At 43.3% G+C, this 16,560-nt stretch overlaps 1 protein-coding gene across 1 annotated transcript in view; it reads right to left on the bottom strand.

The window, feature by feature from the left end:
* The window catches only part of LOC115474516 (wiskott-Aldrich syndrome protein family member 3-like), a 36,182-nt gene extending 20,433 nt beyond the window's left edge, over positions 1–15,749 (bottom strand). Inside the window, exons 1-2 of the mRNA XM_030210006.1 lie at positions 15,613–15,749; positions 11,024–11,154 (exon numbers count right to left, since the gene is read on the bottom strand). Coding sequence (XP_030065866.1) covers positions 11,024–11,154; positions 15,613–15,749 — 268 coding nt within the window. The remainder of the gene's footprint in view (positions 1–11,023; positions 11,155–15,612) is intronic.
* Between the last annotated feature and the right edge of the window lie 811 nt (positions 15,750–16,560).

Here is a 16,560-nt window from a genome sequence, read left to right on the forward strand (position 1 = left end):
TAATGTCTGTTTATACAGTATAGTTTCTTGCTGCGCTGATTTATTTTCATTTGCTGGGTCTCTGGTGGCCTGTATCTGAATGCATAATCATGGCAAGGAAGCTGAGAATGGCCACATCAAAGTGCTATTCCCGTCTCCTGCCACCTTCTTTAATATACTTAAATGACATCACCAGTTTCACTCCATACTCGCAGTAACAGGATCTATTGTCTACCAGTGGGGTGCCACCACCCATACAGAGATCAGAACCCAGGAGTGGCTGAAGGAATCTGTGCTTTCTGCAGGGATGCCAGCTGGGAAAAATTTTCCCAGCCCAAAACCAGCCGTAAACCCGCCCAAAATCCGCCCGCAGCCAACCCCCGCCCCCCACGTCACCGAACCCCGCCCCCGTGTCACTAGCCCCGCCCCCAATGTCAACCCCACCCCTGAAAGGCTTCTATTGGACCAAATTGGACCAATAGAAGCCCCGGAAAAGCTTCTATTGGACCAAATTGGACCAATAGAAGCCCCGGCAGCGGGAAAACCGGCCAATCAGCAGCCGCGAAAACCCACCCAATCCCGCACCGCGGCCGCTCGAAAACCCGCCCAAATCCCCGCAACCCACGCAATTCGAAAATTCCCCGCAACCGTTCCCGAAAAGCCGCCCAATTCTGCGGCTTAACCGCAACCCTGCCGACAGTGGCTTTCTGTCCAGAGCTGCATTAACATTGTTTCTATGGCTCAGCCACTCATGAACAAGCAAGTAGCCAAACCAACATGCCTTCCTCACCCAGCCTCCTTCAAAGGACACTTTCTATGCAGTTCTAGCTGTGAGGAAATCCACAGCACACTCACTACATTGACCCCCTGCCACTTTTTCCAGCTGTGCATACTGTTGAAAAGATGAGATAGCACTCATTGGATACTCACTGCCAACGTGCAGGCGATTCTATAGGGCTTGATTTTGTAACAGGACACTTGTATGCGAAGTTTAAAAAGACACCTATATGATTTTATCTATTTGTTACATTTGTATCCCACATTATCTCACCTTTTTGCAGGCTCAATGTGGCTTACATTATTCTGTAATGGTGATCACCATTTCCAGAGTGAGAAATACAAAGTAATCTACTATAATAAAACTCACCCTCAACGTTCTGAAGACAACGTTCTGAAGTCACTCAATCACTCCCTGAAGGGTTCGTGGATTCATGGTGGTGAAGCCAGCCAGCCTATGCCCCGCCCTCGCGTCAAACGTCGATGGAAGAAAACATTCACGTTGCCAGGCAACGGTAATCACGTAGGAGGCATGAAGGACCAATCAGAAAATACCACACACAATGTGAACCGTTACCAGGCAACGCAATGCGACGTTAGGCGGACCAATCACAGGAAAGTACAAGGCAAGAAGGGAGGAGCATTCAACAGCAGAACGCCACATTATTGTGCAGCACAGAGAACAGAGGAGGAACGCTAGAACGATAGCACAATATTCCTACTGTGGGTACTGAAGAGCGGATCAGAACGGAGAGTAGAGGACCACCGCTACCTGTGGGTATGTGCAAAATACTTGCGTTCCATTCACGTGGACTAGGTGGAGCCGAAAAACAAAAGCATGCCCCTCACCATCAGGGACATCACCGCCCACAAAAAGCTGCCGCTAACAGAAACCTGTCGCCCAGCTGGAATGATTAGCCATGAGCCAGCCAGTAGCAAACAGCGACCGACACAGGGGGAGGAGTAGGAAAACACGCGGAGCGTGTTTCCCTACTCCTCCCCTGCCTCGGAATCACTGGAGACTGGCTGCAAACCTGCAAAACCAACCCCACACTGACGCACCCCCCCCCCCAATTCCCACACCGACGCACCCCCCTTCAAGCGTTTCCCTCCAGCAGACTGCAAAGGACAAAATGTTCCGGTTCACCCCCCCGACGCCCCAACAACGTGCTCCTCTCCCTTCCGACTCTGGCAAGTCGTTTCACAAATCCACGATGCTAACAAACCTTCCACAAGACGTTCCCGTTCACTCCCCCCCTCCCCCCCTCCCCAACAACGTGCTCCTCTCCCTTCTCACCCAGGGAAATCGTCAAAAAAATCCAGGATGCCCACAAACCTTCCAGAAGACGTTCCAGTTCACTCCCCCCCCCCCCCCCCCCGACGCCCCAACAACGTGCTCCTCTCCATTCCGCCCCAGGGAAATCGAGAAAAAAATGCAGGATAGCCACAAACCCTACAGAAGACGTTCCGGTTCACACCCCCCCCCCCCCAAAAGCCCCAACAACGTGCTCCTCTCCCTTCCACCTCGGGAAAATCATTTCACTAATCCAGGATGCCAAAAAACCTTCCAGAAGCAAAGCACTTCTCTCTTCCTGCCTTACCCGACACAAAATAACATGCTCCTCTTCCTTCAAAAAATATAAAACAACAATGCTCTTCAGCAAACAAAGGAAAAAAAAAAAACTTATCCAACAATCAGGAAAGGATAACCCCAAGACACACATTTACATCTCTGGAAAAAAAAAACCTCCACAACCCCCCCCCCCCCCCCCCGATACACAAAAGCACACCACGTCCCTCAAACCCCCACCCAAAAAAAAATCTGAACAAACACTTATATCCCTTAATATCAAACAGGAAAAACAAAAAAATAATAACCTAAACCATATGCTAGCGCCCGTTTCATTTGTTACGGAAACGGGCCTTTTTTACTAGTGTTACAATAAAAATTCATAAATGTAAAAAGTAAAATTATAAAGTAGATTAAATAATCATATAATTGCAGGTGTAAGAGATAAGGAAGGTAACGCGTTAATGATCATTGGTGGCGAATTGATTGATGCAGTCAAGTGAAGAGATAGGCTTTTGATGTTCGGTCATTTGTGATGGCTCAATATGATATGTCTTCTTGAACAGGATGGTCTTTAGTAACTTCCGGGAAGGCTATTTATTTATTTATTTTATTTATTTATTTATTGCATTTGTATCCCACATTTTCCCACCTCTTTGCAGGCTCAATGTGGCTTACATCATGGATAGTGGAAATGAGAAGAGAGTAGACATTTGGTGTTACAGAAGGATTTGGGGTTGCATGGTAATGGAATACATGATAGTATAAAAACAAAAGGCATTAATTTACATTTCTGGATATATGTGAGAGTTTCACATGCTTTGGTCTTTGTGGTATATCTTGTCAAAGAGATGTGTCTTTAGTACTTTACGGAAGTTGGTCAGTTCATAGGTCGCTTTCAGGTTACGTGGCCATGTGTTCCAGAACTGCGCGCTCTTATAAGAAAAGGTTGATGCGTGCATTAATTTGTACTTTAGACCTTTACAGTTGGGGAAATGAAGATTTAGGAATGTGCGAGATGCTTTTTAGCATTCCTGGGTGGTAGGTCTATCAGGTCTGACATGTAGGCTGGGGCATCGCCATGGATGATTTTGTGAACTAGGGTACATACTTTGAACATGATGCGTTCTTTGAGTGGGAGCCAGTGTAGCTTCTCTCGTAGGGGTTTGCACTTTCGTATTTTGATTTCCCAAATATGAGTCTGGCTGCCGTGTTCTGGGCTGTTTGGAGTTTTTTTTGAGTATTTGCTCTTTGCAGCCAGCGTAGAGTGAGTTGCAGTAATCTAGATGACTGAGTACTAATGATTGTACTAGATTACGGAAGACAGTCCTCGGGAAGAATGGTCTTACTCTTTTTAATTTCCATATTGAGTGGAACATCTTTTTGATTGTGTTTTTCACGTGATTCTCAAGTGTTAGGTGCCGATCGATGGTAACTCCAAGGATTTTCAAGGTATCCGAAATTGGTAGGTTTAATTTTGGTGTGTTGATGGTGGTAAATTTGCTCATGTTATGTTGAGAGGTAAGTACTAGGCATTGGGTTTTTTCTGCGTTGAATTTTAACTGAAAGGCATCTGCCCAGGAGTGCATGATATGTAGACTTTGGTTGATGTCATTGGAAATTTCTTTTAGGTCTTGACTGAATGGGATGTAGATCGTTACATCATCGGCGTAAATGTATGGGTTGAGGTTTTGGTTAGATAGTAGTTTGGCCAGGGGTGTCATCATTAGGTTGAATATAGTCAGTGAAAGGGGAGATCCCTGTGGAACTCCACATTCAGGTGTCCATGCGGCTGATGTAACCGAATTTGATGTCACTTGATATGAGCGTGTGGTTAGGAATCCTTTAAACCATCAAGTCGTGAATTGTTTTTAAGGCCTTTGGTAGTGCATTCCACAATTGCGAGCTGACGTAGGAGAAGCCAGATGCATATATTGATTTATATTTAAGTCCTTTGCACTGGGGTAGTGGAGGTACAAGAATGTGCGTGCCGATCTTTTTGTGTTCCTGGTTGGTTAAGTCTATGAGGTCTGACATATATGTCGGAGCTTCGCCATGAATGATTTTATGAGCCAAGGTACAGATTTTGAACGCAATTCGTTCCTTCAGTGGGAGCCAATGTAGTTTTTCTCTTAGGGGTTATAAAATAGGGTCCTCAGATCCAGCCCCAACAGCACACAAAACAAAGGTATAAATGCGTATTGTGCAGACACCATTCCAACTATGTACGTATGTGATCACACAATCTGGTAAAACTCTTTTCTACAAGAAACACAGGCTTCATGCACAGAAAAAGCTTTATAGTTAGCTCAAATGTCAGATATTGGGATGCCTCTCTTCCAAAAAAAAAAAAAGACCATGAGGGTTATGAAAAAATCCAAAAACAAACACTGTACAGTTTGTATTCCTGCTGCAACAGATTAAGGGGTGGATTTATCAACATGGGTTAAGACATGTTATTTTAGCACAGGTCCCATTTTATACAGAGAGACCTGGGTTTAATACATCTTAACAGTAGCCCACGTTGATAACTCCTTCCTCTGAATGTTTGGTGTTTACCCAATTTTGAGGTGTGAGATCAAATTCTGATTAAGTCTTTCCATGCCACAGACTAGGCCAGATCTAGAGTTAAAGCAGAAATTCTCAACCCGGTCCTCGGACACATCTAACCAGTCAGGTTTTCAGGACACCCACAATAAATATCCATTGGTGGGTTTTTTCCACAGACTGCGTTCTGGTTTATTAAACAGACAATCACGACGTAGTGGGCAATATGCCCTAACTTTGTGGTTCATTTCCATTATTCCATATCATACACATAAGAACCATTCTGACCCCTGAGGCAGGCATTTGTACGCCGAAACACGGCCCGTTACGGGTCATTTTCAGATTAAAGGACGACCATTATCTCTACCCTGAAGGCCCGGTGTTGCTTTTTTTCTGTTTCTAGGATGGAGGTGGCACATGCAAATTTCTCTCATGCTTATTTATTATAGGTATCCTGAAAACCTGTTAGGTGTGTCCCGAGAACTGGAAATTTTATTTATTTGATTATTTATTTGTAGCATTTGTATCCCACATTTTCCCACCAATTTGCAGGCTGAATGTGGCTTACATTTGTCGTGAAATATTTTTTCACTCAACGAATAGTTAAGCTCTGAAACTTGTTGCTGGAGGATGTGGTAACAGCGGTTAGAGTATCTGGGTTTAAAAAAAGGTTTGGACAAATTCCTGGAAGAAAAGTTCATAAGTCTGTTATTGAGCTAGACAAGCAAGAAACCATTTAACCCTAGGGTTAAAAGCATGGAATGTTGCTACTATTTCATCTTGAAAGTGAAAGCCAGAACGGTTTTCGCTTTTCAGCGAGTTTGAAAATTACTGCGGCTGCTTGCAGTTAACCCCGGATGCAGGTCTTTGCGTGACCGAAAAGCCAGTATTTTATGAGGGCGTCAGGTGATCTATACTCAGTTGCTGACACAATGTGCGTCAGACACAATGAAAGATAAGTGGCTGCTGTTTTGAATTACTTATATTTTGAGATTCTCTCTCGACTTTTGCCTTAAATGAAAAAATAATAAAATGAATGGGAGAGGCATGCTGGCAAATGATTGACGCTGTTATATATCCTGAAATAGCTGAGTGCTATAAGAGGGCTTACTATTACTTAGCATTTTTAAAGCGCTACTAGACGTACGCAGCGCTGTACACTTGAACGTGAAGAGACAGTCCCTGCTCGACAGAGCTTACAATCTAATTAGGACAGACAAACAGGACAAATAAGGGATATGGACAAAGAGTTTCAAGATTCCGGAATCCCAAAGAATAACAAGGTTCCGGAATCCCAAAGAGTAGCAACATTCTGTGCAGAATCCCAAGGAGTAGCAAGATTCCGGAATCCCAAAGACTCCTATTACTACTTATCATTTCTATAGCGCTACTAGACGTACGCAGCGCAGTACACTTGAACATGAAGAGACAGTCCATGCTCAACAGAGCTTACAATCTAATTAGACAAACAGGACAAATAAAGGATGACAAAGAGTAGCAAGATTCCGGAATCCCAAAGACTACTACTACTACTACTACTTATCATTTCTAAAGCGCTACTAGACATACGCAGCGCTGTACACTTGAACATGAAGAGACCGTCCCTGCTCAACAGAGCTTACAATCTAATTAGGACAGACAAACAGGACAAATAAGGAATAAGGACAAAGAGTTTCAAGATTCCGGAATCCCAAAGAGTAGCAAGGTTCCGGAATCCCAAAGAGTAGCAACATTCTGTGCAGAATCCCAGGGAGTAGCAAGATTCTGGAATCCCAAAGACTACTACTACTACTACTACTTATTTCTAAAGCGCTACTAGACGTACGCAGCGCTGTACACTTGAACATGAAGAGACAGTCCCTGCTCAACAGAGCTTACAATCTAATTAGGACAGACAAACAAGAGATAAGGCTTATAGCCTGCCCTCACTTATGTCTAATGCCATATTGCGCTCTCTCTAAACATTTAGTCTCAAGCTATTTGTAATACATTTGAGAGACTGCTACAATGCTCACATTTCTCCCTATTTTTTTTATGATTTCTAGATAAGGGAGGGTGCACATATATGTGTTTCCCTTTTTCCTTAGTACACTATTTCAGTTTCTGCCAGATTTTTGTGACCTGGATTGGCCACTGGTGGAAGCAGGATACTTGGCTAGATGAGTGGTCTGATCCACTATAGCTATTCTTATGTTCTTATGGGTTGAGAACCCCTGGGTTAGGCTAAAGGGTACCAGCGAAACTGACCTACCGTGGTGAAACTGGGAACTTCCATGCTTTGTGATTTGTAATGCTGCCCCATGACACTTTTCTTCCCCTCAGTGCATTTCCTTTGATTGTCCAATAGGTGGCGTTTGACCTCTTCGATTTAGCTGTAGCAGAAATCTGTTTTCTTTTTTAGCTTACCTTCCCCAAAGGAACAGAGGAAACCTGTGAGGAGAAAAGTAACCTGCAATGCCACTGACCAAACACCCTTAGTGCTAATGCTCTATGCCCTGATTGGCCCTGAAGCCAAAGACCTAGCCCAGAAAGTGCTAAAACTCCTCAGTCTCAGAGTTGGGAGTGTGGAGGGAATAGGCCTCTGAGTCGAGACCCTATTCAACTCCTGTGAGAAGTTTCTTTTCCTGATTTTCCCAGGTACAACTTAGGTAGTAAAAAGGTGTTTAGTTAACTTTAATATTGAGTCCTTGTTATTTTACCTCTTTCTGTTTGCTGTTTACCACTTTTACCGTTCACTGTTCTACTTTTTTATGATAAACCTATTGGTTTATTAGCTCTGTTGTCCTGGACTGCCTAAGAATTTTGGCAGTTTGTGTTTTCAGTCCGTGAGTGTTTTTTCTGGGAACTGTGGGACCCAGGATTCTGGTTCCCAGTGTCCCTAGAAACCACTGAAACTGTACTAGTCACTCTTCTAGCTAAATTCAAACATGAAATTGCCATAGTTAAAAGTATATTCCTCCTCCAAATCGACATGTCGAGCACATTCGACATGATAAACCACAACATACTTTTGCGTTTACTTGATCACCTCGGGATTGGAGGAAATATACTTAATTGGATCAAGGGTTTCTTAATCACCAGAACATACCAAGTTAAATCAAAAACAAACATTTCATCACCATGGAATGCACATTGCGGAGTACCTCAAGGTTCCCCATTATCACCGATACTCTTCAATATAATGATGTCCCCTTTGGCCAACTTCTTATCCAATCAAAGCCTTCACCCGTTCATTTACACAGACGATGTCACAATTTATATCCCTTTCAGACATGACCTTTCTGAAATCTCCAATGAAATCACATGCTGTCTGAACATCATGGATTCATGGGCTAACTCATTTCAACTGAAGCTAAACACCGAAAAAACACATTGACTTATCCTCTCATCCCCATACAATAATTATAAACCCACAACCCTAAACACTCCTGTTTATTCTCTTCCTATTTCTGATAGCCTCAAAATCTTAGGTGTTACTATTGATAGACATCTTACACTTGAGAGCCAAGTTAACTCCATTATAAAGATGTTTCATTCTATGTAGAAACTTAAACGTCTTAGATCTTATTTCCCCGAGGGAAATATTCCGTAACTTGATACAATCAATGGCTCTGAGCCACGCAGATTACTGCAATGGAATATATGCGGGATGTAAAGTACAGCTTATGAAGCAACTCCAGACAGCCCAAAACACAGCTGCCAGACTGATATTTGGCAAAACACGATTCGATAGCGCTAAACCTCTCTGATTAAAACTGCACTGGCTCCCAATCAAGGAACGCATTACCTTTCAAATTTGCTCTTTAGTCCACAAGATTATCTACGGTGAAACTCCAGGATACATGGTTGACTTGACAGATCTTCCGACCACAAACAGAACCAGAGTGTCACGTACCTATTTGAACCTCCACTATCCAAGCTGCATTGGACTCAGATACAAATCAACCTATGCATCCAATTTCTCCTACTTAGGTACACAAATGTGGAATGCACTACCAAAGAGTGTGAAAACGATCCATGACCATCTAAACATCAAGCGATCATTAAAGACCTATCTGTTTTTTGCAATGTCTACCCTACTGACCCAACTTAAATGCCTCAACTCTGCAATGCATCAAAACATTACATCGTATTGGACATTATATATTCCTTATTTCCTTGAATCTTATTGTACTTGTATACCCTAACCTTACCTGACCCTTATTTTATACTGTATTTAACATCTACCGGACCTGGCGATCGCCTTTACAGTATTATGAAAGCCACATTGAGCCTGCTAATGGGTGGAAAAATGTGGGATACAAATGTTACAAATAAATCCCACATTTTCCAGTACAATTTCGAGTTCAATGTGGTTAAACAATCTAAAAAGAACTCATTACAAAATATGAAACAAAATGCATAAACCCACACATATCATTAAGGAAAGAATCATAAATATATAAAGAATTCAATAATAAAGCATAATGGGGAGAATGGAAGGAGGAGACCAGAATACACCAGGCAGGGGCTGGATGCCGCCATTTTGGAAAAGGTTGCGCCCAAGGTACTAGGGAAGAGATGTTGCTTCTGCCTCCACCTTTTCTAAGGTATGGGAAGGAAAGGACAAGGCAGGGGGGTCACTAGACCACCAGGTTAAATCTTTGCTTGGGAGGTAGGGGTGCAGAGGGGCAGCCTGAGTCCACGGGACCACCAAGGAATTGTGTCCGGGGGAAGGTTGGGAGGCAGCCCACTGGGAGGGGTAGCCTAGAGGTTTGTGCAGTGGGCTTTGATCCTGGCGAACGGAAAAATTATGTTCTTACCTGATAATTTTCTTTCCTTTAGTCATACCAGACCAGTCCAGATGCCCTCCCTGGCTAAAGTCTGTCAGTCAGAGTGTTGTTTCCTTTAGGTATCCCTGGCTGTTCCACGACGCTTCAATACACTGGGATGTCCTAGAGCACTGTCTACTTCATCTTCTCTATTCAATCTCCTGCCACTTGTTGCTGTGCCAGCTCTGTATGACTCCTGTCACTTGGCATCACGGAGTTCTTTCCCCGGATTCAGGGGCAGATCTCTGTGTGCTTGGGCAAGCTCAGTATGGACCATTCCCTCCCGCTTACTTTACTATGAGGGGAGGTTGCAGTTGCCTTTGGCCAAGCAGGAACAGTGAGGTTCTGCATACTGGCGCCAAGAGTTTGCCTGTTTGGTATTACGTGTGTTTTCTTCTAGACTTCAGAGCACCAATGCTTGGCTATTCGAAATACTGAACATTCCAGGCTGCACGATACCCTTAAGGGGCGGTTTACTTGGAACTATTTTCTCTGTCTCCTTCCGCTGGTAGATGGACATAACCATTAGTCTGGACTGGTCTGGTATAGATGACAAGGAGTGGGTTCAATTCCCACTGCAGCTCCTTGCGACTCTGGGCCAAGTCACTTAACCCTCCATTGCCCCAGATATATACAGGCACCTATTTCTGTAATATGTAAACTGCTTTGATAGTAACCCACATAAAGGCGGTATATCAAATCCCATCCCCCCACTGGAACAACAAGGATTTGTGTGCAAGCTGTCAAAATACATTTGACAGCCAGTCACAAAAAGCGACCGATGCACAAAAGGAGATCCGTGCATGACATTTGCATGGTTGCTGTTTGACACGGTAAGCTTTACCCAGGAAGTGTATTTTACTGCTGCCTTTGTGCATCGGGCCCTAAGCTGGGTAGTTGTACAGTACTATGCATAGCAAACAATAAGAAAGAGAGATATAAATTGCTCATGAACAGGAATTAAAATAAATTGGTATCTGCACAGTGGGATATAGATCCTTTGTCGTCTTCTATCCCGTACTCATTCTGCTTCACAACTCCTCACCATACAAAGAACTAGCCTGAGAAAGAAACCCTTCATTTTGAAATGCTCATTAGCCTTACAGGCTGCAAGTCTGAACACTTACATCGCAAACAATTTGACTTAATGTACGTCTTGCATCAATTTTCTAAAGGAAGCCACCCATGTAGTTTCCCTTCGAAAATCACTGGGTACAAAGCATTCACTGTAAAAACTCAACAAGGCCTTAAAACAGGAAGATTCTGCTTGTTCTATCACCAACCTGAACTCACAGAGTGTATTTCTAACTTTGAACAAACAAGTGATTGCTTGCGTTACCTTCCTCAACAGTGGAGTCCAATTGTGTGACTTTGATTACCAGGAGGTCAACTCTCTCCTGTAGGGAGTTCATCCTTAGGTAGAAACTGTTGGCTTCATTGAACAATTCTCCAAATATGTCCTCAGCATGTCTGCCTAAACAGCCAGAAACACAAGTCACAAAGGGCTCTCTCTTAACATTCATCACATGCAAAAGCTAAAAATCCCCTCTGAAGATTAGAGACTTACATAGCATCCCATGATGAAAACACGTTGGCCTTTGTGAAATTTTGTGAAAGCCACTGGTCAGCCGTGCCTTCACTCTGCAGATCCTTGCTGCCTCTGCTTTTATCTCATCCTACACCCCATTTTTTAGGTAAGCTGTCCTTATGCTTGTCCTTCTCCCCTATAACCAACTCCTAACCCCTCACATTCCACTTTGCTGTATTTGGAACAGACTTCTGACTTGGTGCAATATACTCCCCCCTCTGGTCATATTCAAGTCCTTCCTAAAATTTAGTCACGCACACAGGTGAAAAAAAATTGCAGTTTGTTTTTAGATTTTTCTCCCCGATTCTGGCGCATTTGTTTCCTGTTCATTTTAGATATACAATTTAACAAAAAACAAACAAAAAAAGTAACACACATTAGATTTTTTAATGCATGCAAATCAATCGCACATATCTTAATTTGTAGGTTAATGCACATTAAATCAATCCAACAAGCACTAAATTTAAGGCGCACTAAACTGAATGCCTGTAACTAAATCCTTGAAGTCCAAAGATAAGAGAAAACCAACAAACTTCCACACAAAAATGAAAAGCAAACCAGAGTGGAAGATGACAAATGTCAAGATGACCAAATGTTGCAAAACAGTTCCTTTAATGGGTAAAGAGTAGGTAGATACAAGTCCCAGACAGAGAAACTCAACACAGGCTGTGTTTCGGCTGGGCAGCCTTCATTCCACAAAACACAATTTTATCTGCTCGAAAATATCAAATACTGTGTTAAATTAAACTGTAAGGGGTACATATGATCAATATAAAATGTCTAATCCACAATGGAATAAACCTGCATTTACAGGAACCTACTGCATACCAGAAGTCCAAACCGGAAAATCCGCATCAACTAGAAGAAAAATCCCTCATTAAAGTTTTTTTGCCATAAAAGAGAATCATAGGCATTGCATCTCCTTCCACTCCATCTTAAAGTTTACTCAAGAGCATAAGAACATAAGTGTTGCCATACTGGAACAGACTGAAGGTCCATCAAGCCCTGTATCCTGTTTCCAATAGTGGCCAATCCAGGTTACAAGTACCTGGCAAAATCCCAAAACAGTACAATACATTTTATACTACTTATCCTAGAAATAAGCTGTGGATTTTCCCCAAGTCCATCTTAATAATGGCTTATGGACTTTTCTTTTGGGAAGCTATCTAAATCTTTTTTAAACCCTGCTAAGCTAACTGCTTTTACCTCTCTCTCTCGGGCAACGAATTTCAGAATTTAATTACTTGCCGAGTGAAATATTTTCTCCAATTTTTTTTTTAAATTTACTATTTAATAACTGCACTGCATGACCTCTAGTCCAAGTATTTTTGGAAAGAGTAAACAAGAGATTCACATCCTCCCATTTCATTCCACTCATTTTATAGACCTCTATCATATCTCTCCCTCAGCCTTCTCATAGCAAGGTAAGAAATTTCCCTCTCACACACAATAACGGCCTCGTTCAATACAATGAGAAGAAGCAAGGACCCTGTTTACTAAAGTGCACTAGCTTTTTTAGCATGCACTAAAAATTAGCGTGCACTAAAGCTAGAGACACCCATTGGAATATATGGGTGTCTCTATTTTTAGCGCTCGCTAAGAACACTAGCGCGCCTACAGCACAGCTTAGTAAACAGGGCCCCTAGTGCTTAGAACTGCAGGCCGAGAACCAGGAAAAAGGCAAAAGGATAGAGAGGCCAAGAAGTACACAAATACAGTCAAGAAAAGAACAGTGCATCTACTACATGGAAGATTGGGGGGGGGGGGGGGGTCTCTTACTGAAGTTTAGCACGTTATCTGACACAGGATCCATTTTATTCCTACAGGCCTTACTGCAAATAACATACATTAATCTTTAGTAAAAGGCCCCCTTATTAGCTAAGTAGTAAACTGTCCACTTGAAGGAGTTAAATAACCCAGCACGTGCCTTAATCGGGGAAGAGAAGGAGGGGGGGGGGGGTCACTAAAACGCTACAAAAAATTAAAACAAGATGAACACACACATAGAAATAAAACTACAAACAATTAAACTACTAATAAAATACTCAAATAACTAAATACATATGCAGAAAACCCAACCATAAATACACAATATTTCATTCTTAAAGTGGATGGTTTACTATTTTGACAATAAAACTCTGTCAAATGTGATTCTTTTCTTGAGAACCAGGGACGTCAGTATTCAACTTGAACCCTGATATACATTATGACTGAAGGCAAGTCACTTAATCCTCCACTGCCTTAAGCATAAACTTATATTTTAAGTCTTCTAGGGTCATGGAAATATCTGCTGTACTCCAATGAAATATGCCATAAAACTACTGAAAAAAAATGTGAGCTAAAAATCATAAATAAGTTTAAAATAAATTTAAGTCACTTTTTCAATACGCAGAGATTGGGAAAACTTCCTTTCTTAGGGGTCCTTTTGAGTTGACTTACAGGTTTTGCCATGCGCCGAGGCCCCCTTTTACCACAGAACGGCCATTTCCTGGTAAGCCCACGGCGCTAAAAATACTATTTTTTTTGAGTGCCAGAAATGGCGTGCGGCACACAACAGCACTACCGCGGTAGCCCGGTGGTAAGGTCAATTTGCCACGCACCACTACTACTACTTAACATTTCTAGAGCGCTACTAGGGTTACGCAGCGCTGTACAAATTAACAAAGAAGGACGGTCCCTGCTGAAAGGAGCTTACAATCGAAAGAACGAAATGTCAAGTTGGGGCAGTCTAGATTTCCTGAGTAGAGGTGTAGTGGTTAGGTGCCGAAGGCGACATTGAAGAGGTGGGCTTTGAGCAATGATTTGAAGATGGGCAGGGAGGGGGCCTGGCGAATGGGCTCAGGGAGGTTTTGTTCCAAGCATGGGGTGAGGCGAGGCAGAAAGAGCAGAGCCTGGAGTTGGCGGTGGTGGAGAAGGGTACTGAAAGGAGGGATTTGTCTTGAAAGCGGAGGTTACGGGTAGGAACGTAAGGGGAGATGAGGGTAGAGAGGTAAGGAGGGGCTGCATTTGTAGGTTAGTAGGAGAAGCTTGAACTCTATGCAGTATCTGATCGGAAGCCAGTGAAGTGACTTGAGGAGAGGGGTGATATGAGTATATCGGTCAAGGCAGAAGGTAAGACGTGCAGCAGAGTTCTGAACTGACTGAAGGGGGGGATAGATGGCTAAGTGGTAGGCCAGTGAGGAGTAGGTTGCAGTAGTCAAGGCGAGAGGTAATGAGAGAGTGGATGAGAGTTTGGGTGGTGTGCTCAGAGAGGAAGGGGCAAATTATGCTAATGTTATAGAGGAAGAAGCGACAGGTCTTGGCTATCTGCTGGATATGCGCAGAGAAGGAGAGGGAGGAGTCGAAGATGACACCGAGGTTGCGGGCAGATGAGATGGGGACAATGAGGGTGTTATCGACTGAGATAGAGAGTGAAGGGAGAGGAGAAGTGGGCTTGGGTGGGAAGACAATAAGTTCGGTCTTGGCCATGCTCAGTTTCAGGTGGCAGTTGGACATCCAGGCAGCAATGTCGGATAAGCAGGCCGATATTTTGGCCTGGGTTTCCGCAGTGATGTCTGGTGTGGCGAGATAGAGCTGGGTGTCGTCAGCATAAAGATGATAGTGGAAGCCATGAGATGAGATCAGGGAGCCCAGGGAAGAGGTGTAGATTGAAAAACGAAGGGGTCCAAGGACAGATCCCTGAGGAACTCCAACAGAGAGCGGGATAGGGGTGGAGGACGAACCATGAGAGTGTACTCTGAAGGTACGATGGGAGAGATAAGAGAAGAACCAGGAGAGGACAGAGCCCTGGAACCCAAAAGAGGACAGTGTGTCAAGAAGTAAGTTGTGATTGACAGTGTCAAAAGCGGCGGATAGGTCTAGGAGGATGAGGATGGAGTAGTGACCTTTGGATTTGGCGAGGAACAGGTCATTGCAGACTTTAGATAGTGCCGTTTCTGTAGAGTGTAGGGGGCGAAAGCCGGATTGAAGCGGATCGAGGATGGCATGAGAGGAGAGAAAATCAAGGCAGCGGCTGTGAACGGCGCCGCGTTCAAGTACCATTGCCATGATAGCCCTACCATGGCTTTATAAAAGGGCCCCTTAATCACCCTAACCGCTGTCATGCATATTAATCATTTACAACTAATTTAAATATTCTGGAATTTTCCCAATGTGATTAATTGTAATCATTCAAGAATCCAGAAGATAAGATCATGCTTAAGCCACAAACCCTGTATAGGGTGCTGACTACTCGGGCCATTCTGTCCCTTCTCAACGGGATTCAGCAAGTCTACATATGAGTCTTCAAATGGAGTCTGCTCCCCCCCCCCCCCCCCCCCCCCCCATTAATAAGGTGCAACTTACTGAGACTCCCAAGCTGTTTGATGATGGCGGCCAGGGTACTGTTAGTGACACACTCCAACTCACTAGTGACCACATCAGGGACCGTCCCACGGCACAGGTGGCGTGGCTCAATGCTCCTCTTTACCAGCGGCATCTTATTGGCAACACTTCACATCTGCAAAAGAAGACAGCAAGAAAAATGAAGTTCAAGACCGAAAAGACATAAGACAAAAGGCAAAAACAGGGAAAGAGATATTAAGGGAGACGGAAAGAAAAAAAACTCAACAAGGGAAATCTGAGTTGGAAAAATAGAAGAGACTAGCAGAAGGGCAAAGAAACAAAAACAAAAAAGTCAAAGCTACAGAGAGGGTAAAAAGAAAACAAGAGTAGCAAAGAGGCATGTAGAAGTCAAGAAAGCCACAGAAATACAGGTAAAAAGGGTAGCCTAGTAATTTCAGCAAAAAAGCTGCAAAGCAAGGAAGCCTGGGTTCAAACCTTACTTCTACTACTACTACTTATTTCTATAGCGCTACAAGGCATACGCAGCGCTGTACACCATACACAAAAAAGACAGTCCCTGCTCAAACAGCTTACAATCTAGATAAGACAGGTAAACAGACAGAACAATAAGGGTAAGGGAATAAAGAGGTGAGGATAAAAGGACAGGGCAAGTGAGCAGTGGTTAGGAGTCAAAAGCAGTGGTAAAGAGGTGGGCTTTAAGTTTGGACTTGAAAACGGCCAAAGAGGGGGCTAGACATACAGGCTCGGGAAGTCTATTCCAGGCGACTATTGCCTATTTGAGATTCTACATGGAATGTTGCTACTATTGAGATTCTGTTGCTACTATTTGAGATTCTACATGGAAAACCAAAATACGAAAGTGCAAAACCCTTACGAGAGAAGCTACACTGGCTCCCACTTAAGGAACGCATCACTTTTAAAGTATGCACACTAGTCCACAAAAT

Source organism: Microcaecilia unicolor, chromosome 7, assembly GCF_901765095.1.
Source record: "Microcaecilia unicolor chromosome 7, aMicUni1.1, whole genome shotgun sequence".
NCBI lineage: Eukaryota > Metazoa > Chordata > Amphibia > Gymnophiona > Siphonopidae > Microcaecilia > Microcaecilia unicolor.